The sequence below is a fragment of the Eurosta solidaginis genome, chromosome 1, assembly GCF_040869045.1.
Source record: "Eurosta solidaginis isolate ZX-2024a chromosome 1, ASM4086904v1, whole genome shotgun sequence".
Taxonomy (NCBI): Eukaryota; Metazoa; Arthropoda; class Insecta; order Diptera; family Tephritidae; genus Eurosta; species Eurosta solidaginis.
This window is the reverse complement of record NC_090319.1, coordinates 110256031-110268639: the sequence shown is the minus strand read 5'-3', so window position 1 is coordinate 110268639 and position 12609 is coordinate 110256031. Positions and strand designations below refer to the sequence as shown.

Sequence of the window (12609 nt, the reverse complement as noted above, 5' to 3'; positions counted from 1 at the left end):
TTGTATACACAAAACGGAAATAATGTCAAAATCAAACAATCTATGCGCTTAAGGCAGCAGAGAGGATACAAATAACCTTTGAATTTAGAATTTTGACTCGAAGTCTGCCGTCATTTACATCATGGCCATGCCCTGCTCCTGCTAAACTTATAATTGTTAAGAGAATAGAAGTAAACGTAAAGGCGAAGTAAAAGCAAACCTAATTTCAATGTCAAACTCTTTTTAATAGCAAAGTAGCAAGTTGCAAGTGTCAAGCAAATGTTTTTTAACAAGTGACAACTGTATTTTTTCAAGAAAATTTATAAACAAGAATTTGACGCACACACGCTAGCTAAACATGCTTATGCTAACATACATATATACACATATATTTTTATTTGTTATACATGTATGTATATACAAATTTAAGCTGTTGGACTAAACGTAAACCATTGCATAAATAAAACCATCCCCTTAATAGCTGTTCAACTCGCAAATATTATTCAAATAAAGAGTTTGTTTTAAATGTGACAAAGAAAAAAGCAGTAAACAAAGTTAGTGTCACTACATGCAATATTGAACCAAATGTACATATAATCTATCATTTAAATTTTATTCCTATCTTTTATTGTGTTACTTTAGTTTATGGTCCACAAATTAAAAGGAGTTACTGTGGAGTGCAATAGCAGCCTACGTTTTTTGCAGTTGGTAAGCGCATAAATGTCTATTACAAACAAAAGTCAAAGTTTAATTGTGTGCAAAATTTAAATACTTCTTCGCCACTATTAAATTTGTTATAACTTCAGCCTTTTAGTTTACGGTTTATTGAGAAAATTGCTGGTTTAACCAACTTTCTGTTGCATTCAGTTGAACGCCTTAATAATGCCGTAAAACTTTTGTTTGCTAGAAATTTTGCATCTCTTATCGTTTTTGTAGGTCCTGCTTTTTTAGCTAAAAGTAAGGCTTCAAGCTAGAGCATATACATTTCAGCTAAGCACTGAAATTAATTTTGGCAAACTTAGCCTTTAAGTCTACGAATTTGGCTTGCTTTTCTCGTTTGTGGTACCAACAGTGGCGGCTTAACAATTTTTCGTTCCTTAAGGAAGCAATGGCATTAAGGAACAAAAGAGAGGCGGAAATTAAGACCGAGCTTTTCGCTATGGCGAGGTCTACTATTTTTTTTAAGAGTTTGATGTTGATTTTCCCGGACGTTGAACCCAGGGTCTTCGATGTGGTGGGCGAAAATGATATAATGGCACAACGACGGCCGCAACGACTAATGCAAGGGAAACTGTGGTTATGAAACTGTTAAACAAGTTCCCACATTCCGGAGTACAACTGTGCTCTCTGTCCAGTTCAATCCCTTCAAATTTTTGGCGACTCAGAGGTTCTAAACCGAATGTTGTCAGCTAGTGAAATAATTATTTCAAACATACCATTATTCTTATGTAAATAAATAGGCTATTTTTGACCACAAATTTTTGCACAATATATACAATTTGTAGTATACAATCTTATTAGTTTGACGCCTTGATGTAGCTAGTGCTACATATGTTTTAAATATGTAAGTGTTAATAATTGTATCCAACAAATTTTCATCGTTGTACCTAATTTTAAATTTTATTTTCATGTTTTCATTGTTGTTGTTTGTGCTAAAAATTGCTAAAGCCGATATCATATTTTATACCATTTTTATTACAAACATATAAACAACAACACCAAACCAACAATGAAAAATTATTACGAACACACGAAATACAAATATGGGCAGAACACCTGCATAATACTGAAACACTATAGCAAACAAAAACAAAAATTAACCAGGTTAACGAGCCAACTTAAGTTTTTGCTGGAATGCAAGAAGTATGGTCTAATCCCAACTCATCTCAACAATGCCACCAAAAATATAGCGATCACTACAACCTCCCACAAGGTTAAACAACAATTGGAGACCTCAAAACGTTATTTTCTCAACAAAATACTTAATATAGAAATTACACAAATGAACATCAACATCAAAGTAACTAAAAATAACATATATCACGCAGCACAGAGGTTAGAACGAGACATAAGCGAATCAGAATTTCAGACGTTTACAGACAATCAAGACTATATATGTCAAAGAGTCGCTAAGGAAGTAGATACTAAACATACTACAAAATTAAACAAACTAAAACAGCAACAAATTCACAACTTAGGTGTACGATTCAACAACGATTGGTTCGTAAATAAAACTGATATAGTTTTTCCGTACGAGGTAAAATGGTTGCTTTCACTTGGAAGGAAGTTCACCATACCAACAAACACAACAAATCTCAAACCTACAACAATAATTGCGGAAATGGAGCAAATAATACAAAGTTTAGACGACGACAAGAACAGAGACATAGCAAGAAACAAGCTTAGTAATCGTATTTTACATTTCAAACGGGGAAGAAGGCTCAATCCCACGGAAAGATTCATAGTGGAAGCTTTTAATAAAACAAAACAGTTCTTAAATATGCACAAAAACATCATAGTCACTGACGCGGACAAGGGAAATAAAACAGTGGTACTGGTTAAGGACGAATACACAGACAATATGGATAGGATACTGGAAGATAAAAATACCTACAAAACACTAAGAAAGGATCCTACAAACGAGCTCCAACGAAAAAACAACAAACTGGTCGACGACTTATACAAGAACAAAATAATTAACATGCGCGAAAAACAACGTCTAGCACGCTCATCAGCGATTGCCCCCAGACTCTACGGATTGACAAAAACTCATAAGCCAGATCTATCGTTTCGTCCCATAGTATCCTCTACAAATGTCCCTTGCTACAAATTGTCGAAATACGTTGTAGACATCATTCAGACATTGGTATCTGAGGAGTACAACATCAAAAATGCGCATGACCTAAAAGAGAGGCTGAAAGACATAGAAGTAGGGGCTGATGACCTACTGGTTTCCTTTGATGTTGTCTCGCTTTTTACTAATATTCCGACAACGCTAGCCTCGAAAATAATCACCAAAAAGTGGGATTGAGAAAGCAACAAACATACCAAAGCAAAAATTCAAAGAATAATTAGAGTTTTGTCTAAAAGACAATAATTATTTCATGTACAACGATAAACTTTATACTCAAACGTTTGGAATGCCCATGGGTAACCCGCTCTCTCCTACGATAGCCGATATAGTCATGGACGATGTATTAAATGACACTACATCGGAGCTGAAACAAAAGTTCAACATTGGCATACAACTGCTGATTAAATACGTGGATGACATCTTTGCCGTCATAAAAAGAAAAGATTTAGACACCATATTAAACACGCTAAACAAATACCATAACAAATTCAAATTCACTTTTGAAATCGAGCGGGACGGTAACATTCCTTTCCTAGATACACGTATCCACAGAATGGACAGAAAATTAGTACTAGATTGGTATGCTAAACCTACATCTTCGGGACGCCTTATCAACTTTTTATCAGCCCAACCTTTCAAATACAAGGTGAATACCGCGTCGAATATCGTAAATAAAGTACTTAGTATCAGCCACAAGCAGTTTTGGAACACTAATCTAAATAAAATCCGGAATATTTTAAAAAACAATAATTATCCGCACAACCTAGTAAAAAATATAATCCAACAAAAGGTAGTGCAAATAGAGAATAGAACTACCGGAATCCCAACAACAAACACTACAAACCAGCCAAAAAAGTTTTTCAACGTAACTTATATACCGAAACTAACAGAGAACTTCGGCTCTGAAATAACACGTTATGCTTATAATCCATTATTTACGTTTTCTCTTTTTGGTACATTTATGCCTACGTACTAACAAACGAATGTAGACGAATCCAAGTTGTTTTTTGACAAGTGTACTGCCAACATCAAGTACTATAATTATTTATCTATTTAATTTAACTTTTTTACTATACATTGCACAATGTATACAATTTGTAGTAAACAATCTTATTAGTTTGACGCCTTGATGTAGCTAGTGCTACACATGTTTTAAATATGTAAGTGTTAATAATTGTATCCAACAAATTTTCATCGTTGTACCTAATTTTAAATTTTATTTTCATGTTTTCACTGTTTTTGTTTGTGCTAAAAATTGCTAAATAAAATATGTAAATTCAGTTTTCGCTCCTGAAGAAGCTAAGGTGCTTAGCGAAACGTTGAGCTGAAATAGTGGAGTTTTCATTTACTTTGCACTAAAGCAAATTTGTGGTCAAAAATAGCCTATTTATTTACATAATATTAAATACAATTGACCAGCTAACATATATATACCATTATTATTCTGTTTGTCTAGTAAACGCTGAACAAGCTGAGTAGCAACATCGAAAGAGGTTATTGTTATTTTGCGTATTTCAAACAAAAAAAAAAAACAAAGAATAGCAAAACATTATGTTCTAATTTTTGGTTAGCGAATTATTTTTTGAGTCCTAACAAGCATGCATGCATGCATCTTACATCGTTGCTCGTTAATCAACGACTAAACCACTACCACTACCATACTTTTACTTTAACCAACACGGACACAGCTTCAATTTAATGACCACTAGTTTGAACTGTGCTTAAATTTGAGATTCCTTCGAGAGCTTCACATAACTTCGGGCATTTATTAGGCCTTCACGTACATATTTTGTGAACGCAGCGAATGACTTTCAGCAAAACTCGCAATGAATTAATTTTCGCTTTTTCTTCAAGCACTTTCGCAAATCCTATACTCAAATCTTCTTTAATCATTCTCCTTTCAAACATATACAAAGGAGTTTGTATTCGAAGTCCGGTGTGTTAAAAATTTTTTTAATCCAGTGGTTGTGGTGCATTTTGAGAGTCCACTCAAATTGATATTTGTACGGAACCTACTCATGAACAAAGGTGGAAGATTTAAAACTAAGGTCAGTATGTCCACGGGAATTCAATAGCCTTATTCGGATAACATTGATTGTATGGTATCTATTGTTGGGGTATATTTTTACTCAACATCTCCCACATTGTAAACTAAATGGCTGGAGGAAATAACCCAAGATACTTAGTAATGGGCATGGTAATAGGGCCATGGGAAAACGCTTGTCGAATTGGGTATCTGCCACTAATAGAGCAACATTCATGCATTCTGGCGATGAGCGTTTTTTATTCGCAAATGCAAATGTTTATGCAAGTAAAAAAAATGCCATTATGAATGAAAGGCCATTAATATGATTTTTACAAGAATTCTGTAAACCAGGCGAAAGTATTCGCAATTATGCAGGGAAAAAATTTTAAAATGTTAACATCATTAATTAGGCGAAGCAAGGCGAAGGCCTACAATTTTCTGGTAACTTTGTTTCATATTTGTTCCCTATGAAAGATAAACGTACTATTTGCTTTAGGTATCTTCACTTACCTCTTCTTCGTTGCTTGCCGTATTCACTGAGTCCATGCTTTGTGATAATCCAAGGGGTGCTAGTGACATTTGGCTTTCCATTGTCGGGGTGTTGCACGAAATCGTGTTGTTGTTGTTGTTGCTGCTGCTGTTGCTGTTACTACAATTGCTGTTTGGGCTGTTACTGAGTGTGCTATTATTATTGTTGTTGTTGTCGTGAGTACTTTGTGCTACTGAAGCTGCCGCCGGTGACGGTGTATTTGATGCAGGGGGCGAATTCGATTGCGAAGAGGCTTCACCAATCGAATTGATGGTCGCAGTAGCAGCTGCGACCGCTTGTGCTGCTCCTGCAGTTGCACTGGTATGTTCTCCTGTTTCTGCTGTTGTTGTTGTACTCGATGTGGTAACCGTAGATGTGTATGTTGTCTGACTATTATTTTGACTGCCAATACTGTGTGCGTTAGCCTCAGGTGAACTATTTAGAAACAAATGTTGCTGTTGCTGATGTTGTTGTTGTTGTAGCTGCTGCTGTTGGATTTGTTGCTGTTTCTGCTGAGCCAGCTGCTGCTGTTGTTGATGCAGTTGTTGACGCAGTGAATGTTGTTGTTGTTGGTAGGCGTGCTGTTGATTTATATGATGCTGCTGCTGTTGTTGTTGGTGTTGCAAAACGACGTGCTGCTGATGAGCAGCAGCAGCAATAGCAGCCGCAGTGGCCGGAGAATATGAATGTTGCGCGGCTGCGACTGAATGTAGATGTTGATTTAAAAAGGCAGCAGCCGATGGATGAAAATGTTGGGCAGTGACGGCAATACGTTGCTGTTGAGCTGTGGCGGCAGCGTGTGCAGCTGCGGCAGCAATCTGCGTTGAGTGATGATGTGAATGTGAATTAATGGCAGCAGTAGCTGCGTATTGAGCAGCGACAGCGGCAGCGGCCGAATTAAACGTTAATTGATGACCGGCCTTAAGGGCGACTGCAGCGGCGGGTGTTGCGGCGTACTGAATTTGTGGTGTCAATTGAGCAGCAGCTGCGGCAGGTATAACCGAAACGGCGGTGGCACACTGTCGCTTTGGCGATAACACCTGAGGGGCACTCGCTGTCGTTTGCGGCAGCGTTGGCCTGCGTTTAATCGCAATCGACGAAATGGTGATGGCTTTTATGGAAACCTTTGATTGGGGGATTGAAGTTGTGCCGTTATGTATATGTGTGCTTCCTTATCTCGTATCCAAAATATTACAAGCTTTACTGCACTAGCAACTGCTGTTTCAAAGAAGGGAAGCCTCAAAAGCCTCGCTGTATAAAGAAGATATTTATCTTGTTTGGGGAGTGAGTAACGTCTGCAATTAGTTTCATGGAAATTTCAAAAAGACTGCAAGTAAAAAGGAAACAACAGAAAGAAATAAGTAAATGTGTCCCTAAATGAATAAACAGATATCAAAATTTCTTTAAGCCGCATTATGCAAAGCAATTTATACAATGATTGTTTATTTAAAAATTTACGAACTATCATAGTCACAAACAACGGATTGCAATAAAGACTTCATCTACTTATTGCCGACACATCGAAGATATTGATGGGGAGTGAGATGGGAAGGGCGATGGAGAAAAGGTAGTTTGAAAGGGGAAGGAAAAGGGAGAAACAAAGGAAACGGCAGGGAGGGAGAGATAGGTTTATAAGGATTAGGTTAGGGAATATGAGAGAAGGAGAGCAGAATTCGGAGAAGGTGAAATACTCAATTAATGAGTAAGATTTAATAACACAGGCCGACAAGAAATTTGACCATAAACCAGACCATACTTTCCTAAAGGTTTTCGATGCGTTGAATTCAAATCTGGACGCAGAATTGCTCTATCACGTCAGGATTTTGAGATATCCTAACCTAAATGTGCAAAAAACACCGTTTTTTCCTATTTTTGAGGTTATATATAAACGACACATTTTTTTTAAAGCACACATATCATCTTAAAGAAGAAGTCTTTCTCTTACGAATGGCGTTGAGTCTGCTCAAATATCTTTTTTTTCGCTAAGATAGAGCAATTTAAAGTTTATAAATTTGCTAATTTTCCTATAGCTGAAAAACCACTGAATTAACGTAGGTATGATGCAGTAGAACACATACCTCTTACGATAAGTCTACAAATTTCAAGCTTACCCATCTTAAGTCCAAATAACTCGATCCCACAAACCGCAAGCTCACAGACGCCAATCCCACATACCCCAAACCCAAAAAACCTCTAAGCCTTGAAGCCAATAGTTCAGATCGATCTTTTGGAAGATCAAGATCACGAATAAGGTCATCTAAACCTTCTTGGTCGAAAAGTTTTGGATCGTTCTCGCTTGATGAACCTTCAGAAAAACTCCTTGTTTCCTTCTCAGCCTCATCTATACTTTCAATTGAAACTACATTATTTTCTTCAAATCTTTCTATTTTTCCTTTCTTAGCAGGCGTTACACTCTCTACATAAGGATATTTCATTACTCTTTTGTTCCTTTTATTAAAGCCACTAACATTGCTTAAGCAAAAATAACAGTCATTACCGTGATGTACAGGCTCGCACCAAATAGCTGATTGAATGACGACCCCTGTTTTAACTTCGTCCCATCTCCCCATATTTGTTCTACAAGCATTACAAATAGATTGGGGTACCCATGATTTATCTAAGTTTCTCATTGGCTTATTATAACATTTAAGATATGATTCTTTTATCGAGTCATTTATTGATCTACGAAATTCCTGTAGTTGAAAGTCTCCACAAACATTGCAAAATTGGTCTTTCTTATTGCCACAGGGAGTTCTGTCAATTTGCATTTTACTTAACATTTTTATTAAAATTTATTTAGTTTAAGATAAAATTATATATTAACTATAAGGTGACGTATGTATAGTGATGAGAAATAAATTTAAAGTGATGTAAAATATTTTTCAAGTGATGTAAAATTATAAGTTTTGCTTGAGCTTGTATTGTAACGAAACAAAATATAGAAATAGCAATAAAACTCAACAAATCTACGTCCACTAACCCTTAAACTCACAAACCCTAAGTAAAGCCAAAAAAATAAGTATCAGTAATGCTTCTAGATAGAGTTAGAAACAAAATTTATTATGTGTAAACTTGAAATTTGTAGACTTATCGTAAGAGGTATGTGTTCTACTGCATCATACCTACGTTAATTCAGTGGTTTTTCAGCTATAAGAAAATTAGCAAATTTATAAACTTTAAATTGCTCTATCTTAGCGAAAAAAAAGATATTTGAGCAAACTCAACGCCATTCGTAAGAGAAAGACTTCTTCTTTAAGATGCTATGTGTGCTTTAAAAAAAAAAAATCTGTCGTTTATATATAACCTCAAAAATAGGAAAAAACGGTGTTTTTTGCACATTTCGGTTAGGATATCTTAAAATCCTGACGTGATAGAGCAATTCTGCGTCCAGATTTGAATTCAGCGCATCGAAAACCTTTAGGAAAGTATGGTCTGGTTTATGGTCAAAAAAATCGGTCTCATTTTGTCGGCCTGTGTAATTTTTGCATTCGCCTTTTTATTGATCTAGGAGAAAAATTTCCTTCAATTTGGTAAATCAAGAATACTTGATTGCATTTTCTCACAATATTTACATTTCCGAGTTTTTGAGATATCATGATGAAATTTGGTGAGCGTGCGGAGCGTACGGATCGGAAAACTATGGCATATATCTCCCATACAACCGATTTTTCGGATAAGAGGGGTTTCGTAATTTCTTCCTAATTTCAACAGCTAGTAGCTTGGAAATTTACAGGCTGATGATACATACTACATACATTGTGGCGTGGAAAACTTTTGAAAATTGGTAGCATATGTAACATACATATATCCCAAAGAAGCAATTTTCAGATAAGAAAGTTTTCGCAATTTCTTCCCCATTTCAACATCTAGATTTTTTAAATTTCACATGGTGCTTACACGTAAGCCATTTAATATTATCTTAAAAAATATCGAAGATCGGTCATATATATCTTATATCCCATACAATCATCAGTGTCGAAAAAAATTTGATTGAGCCATGTCCGTCCGTCCGTCCGTCGGTCCGTCTACCCTTAACACTATAACTTGAGTAAATATTGAGATATCTTCACCAAATTTGGTACACGAGCTTATCTGGACCCATAATAGATTAGTATTGAAAATTAAACGAAATCGGATGATAACCACGCCCACTTTTTATATATATAACATTTTGGAAAACACAAAAACCTGATTATTTAGTAAATAATATACCTAGAATGTTGAAATTTGAGTATGACTGATATTGAGACTTGATAAAAATTTGAAAACAAATTTTTTTTAAATGGGCGTGGCACAGCCTACTTGTGATAAAATTAATTTTAAAAATATTATTAATCATAAATCAAACATCGTTAAACCTGTCGTAACAAAATTCGGCAGAGAGGTTGCCTTTACTATAAGGAATGCTTTGAAGAAAAATTAACGAAATCGGTTAAGGACCACGCCCACTTTTATATAAAAGATTTTTAAAAGGGTCGATGACGAATAAGATAAGCTATGTATATCTTTGCAAAAAAGAGATTTATATCAATGGTATTCCATTTTCCAAATGGATTTATAATAATAAATAGGAAAAACTTCAAATTTTAAGAAATGGGCGTGGCACTGCCCCTTTTATGATTAAGCAATTTTCTATGTTTCGGGAGCCATTTCTCGAAGAAAAATTAACGGATCGTAATAAAATTGGGTACACAGATTTTCCCTATAGTAGAAAATATTTATAGTCAAAATGGACGGGATCGGGTAAAGACCACGGTAACGTAGGTATAAAACAAGTTTAAAAGGGTCGTAGACTAGAATAATAAGCTATAACTTAGTAAAAAATAATTTTCAATCAATGATATTTCACCTTTCAAGTTTTATTGTAAGAGAAAATGGGGAGACGTTTTTATAAACGGGCGGTGGCATGAGTATATAATGTTCGTTTTTACCCGAACTTAGACACCTTTACTTCTTTTTTTTTCATTTTAATTCAATGAGAAAAAATGTATGGTTTTTGAATGCAATTTTCCATTAATATGGATTGGATTGGTCACCATAGAAAAAAAAAATTTTTTTTGTAATTTGGTTATTTGACATTCATTTTTTTAAATTTATGCATCATTATTCTGGTCTTGGAAAACTGCATATTTGCTTCTAATGCCCATAAAGATAAGGCCACTTAATAGGGCTTTATCTCCGATAATGTATGCGTTTTGTTTTACCAGACGAGCGTTTTTTATCCTCAGCTGAGCACAACTCACAGAGTATATTTATTTTGTTCGGATAAGACTTCTATATATCAAAATGATCTGGGCGAAAAAAGAAATTCATTTAGCCATTTCCGTCCGTCCGTCTGTCCGTAAACACGATAACTTGAGTAAATTTTGAGGTATCTTAATGAAATTTGGTATGTAAGTTCCTGGGCACTCATCCCAGATTGCCATTTAAAATGAAAGAAATCGGACTATAACCATGCCCACTTTTTCGATATTGAAAATTTGGAAAAACCGAAAAAGTGCGATAATTCATTACCAAAGACGAAGAAAGCGATGAAGCTTGGTAGATATGTTCATCTTATGACGGAGAGTAGAAAATTAGTAAAATTTTTGAAAAGGGCGTGGCACCGCCCACTTTTAAAAGAAGGTAATTTAAAAGTTTTGTAATTTGGCAGTCGTTGAAGATATCATGATGAAATATGGCAGGAACGTTACCCCTATTGTTATATGTGTTCTAAATAAAAATTAGTCAAATCGGATGACGAACACGCCCACTTAAAAAACAAAAATTTTATAAGTCAAATTTTAACAAAAATTTAACATCTTTACAGTATATAAGTAAATTATGTCAGCATTCAACTCCAGTAATGATATGGTTGAACCAAATACAAAAATAAAAGAAACTTACTAAATGGACGTGGCTCCGCCCTTTCTCATTTAATTTGTCTAGAATACTTTTAATGCCATAAGTCGAACAAAAATTTACCAATACTTGTAAAATTTGGTAAGGGCATAGCTTCTGTGACGATAACTGGTTTCTGTGAAAATGGGCGAAATCGGTTGAAGCCACACCCAGATTTTATACACAGTCGACCGTCTGTCCTTCCACTCGACCGTTAACACGATAACTTGAGCAACAATCGATATATCTTTACTAACCTTAGTTCACGTACTTATCTGAACTCACTTAATCTTGGCATTAAAAATGGGCGAAATCCGACTATGACCACGCTCACTTTTGCGATATCGAAAATTTCGAGAAATGAAAAAAATGCCATAATTATATACGAAATACGAAAAAAGGGATGACACATGGTTATTGGATTGTTTTTGTAACGCAAAATATAACTTTAGAAAAAACTTTGTAAAAGGGTTGTGACACCTACCATATTAAGTAGAAGAAAATGAAAAAAAAAATGCAGGGCGAAATCGAAAGCCGTTGGAATCATGAAAGGAATACTTTTCGTGGTATCACATATATATAAATAAATGTGCGGTACCCGACAGATGATGCTCTGGTCACCCTGGTCCACATTTTGGTCGATATCTCGAAAATGCCTACACATATACAAATACGGGCCACTTCCTTTTAAAACTCTCATTAATACCTTTAATTTGCTACCCATATCGTACAAACATCCTAGAGTCACTCTTGGTCCATCTTTATGGCGATATCTCGAAAAGGCGTCCACCTATAGAACTAAGGCCCACTCCCTTTTAAAATTCTCTTTAATGCCTTTCATTTGATACTCGTGAAATACAAACACATTCCAGGGTTACCCTAGGCTCATTTTCCTACATGGTCTTATCTGACAAAGGATGAAGGAAAATCGTTCCAGAAAACGTCACCCTTGGTCTACAATTCGACCGAAATTTCCCAAACGTATGTGATATGGAGTTAACGTCCAAATTGAATATCTAGTTACGCAACAAAATTTGAATTATCGGAATTTTGAATACACCCTCAGAATAAATAAATAAATACATGGCACGAAAATCACGTAAGAGATTTTAGGCCGAGCTTCTCTTGCAATTCGGGTTGTGCGTTTTTTAATTGTTTCTACAAATTGGCGTCACGAGATTTATATGGTCTTCGCCGACTCCGAACGGCATATGCAAGGCAGATTAGTTTTCAATGAAAAGCTTTTCATGGCAGAAATACATTCGGAGTGTTTGTCAAATCACTGCCGAGGGGCGACCTCCATTAGAAAAACTTGTTTCTAATTGAAAAAAACTTGTTTAT

At 35.4% G+C, this 12609-nt stretch overlaps 1 protein-coding gene across 1 annotated transcript in view; it reads right to left on the bottom strand.

Annotated features, from left to right (window-relative positions):
- The window catches only part of cpo (couch potato), a 359710-nt gene extending 351887 nt beyond the window's left edge, over positions 1–7823 (bottom strand). Inside the window, 2 exon segments of the mRNA XM_067761391.1 lie at positions 5370–6559; positions 7580–7823. Coding sequence (XP_067617492.1) covers positions 5370–6559; positions 7580–7823 — 1434 coding nt within the window.
- Positions 7824–12609: the final 4786 nt, after the last annotated feature.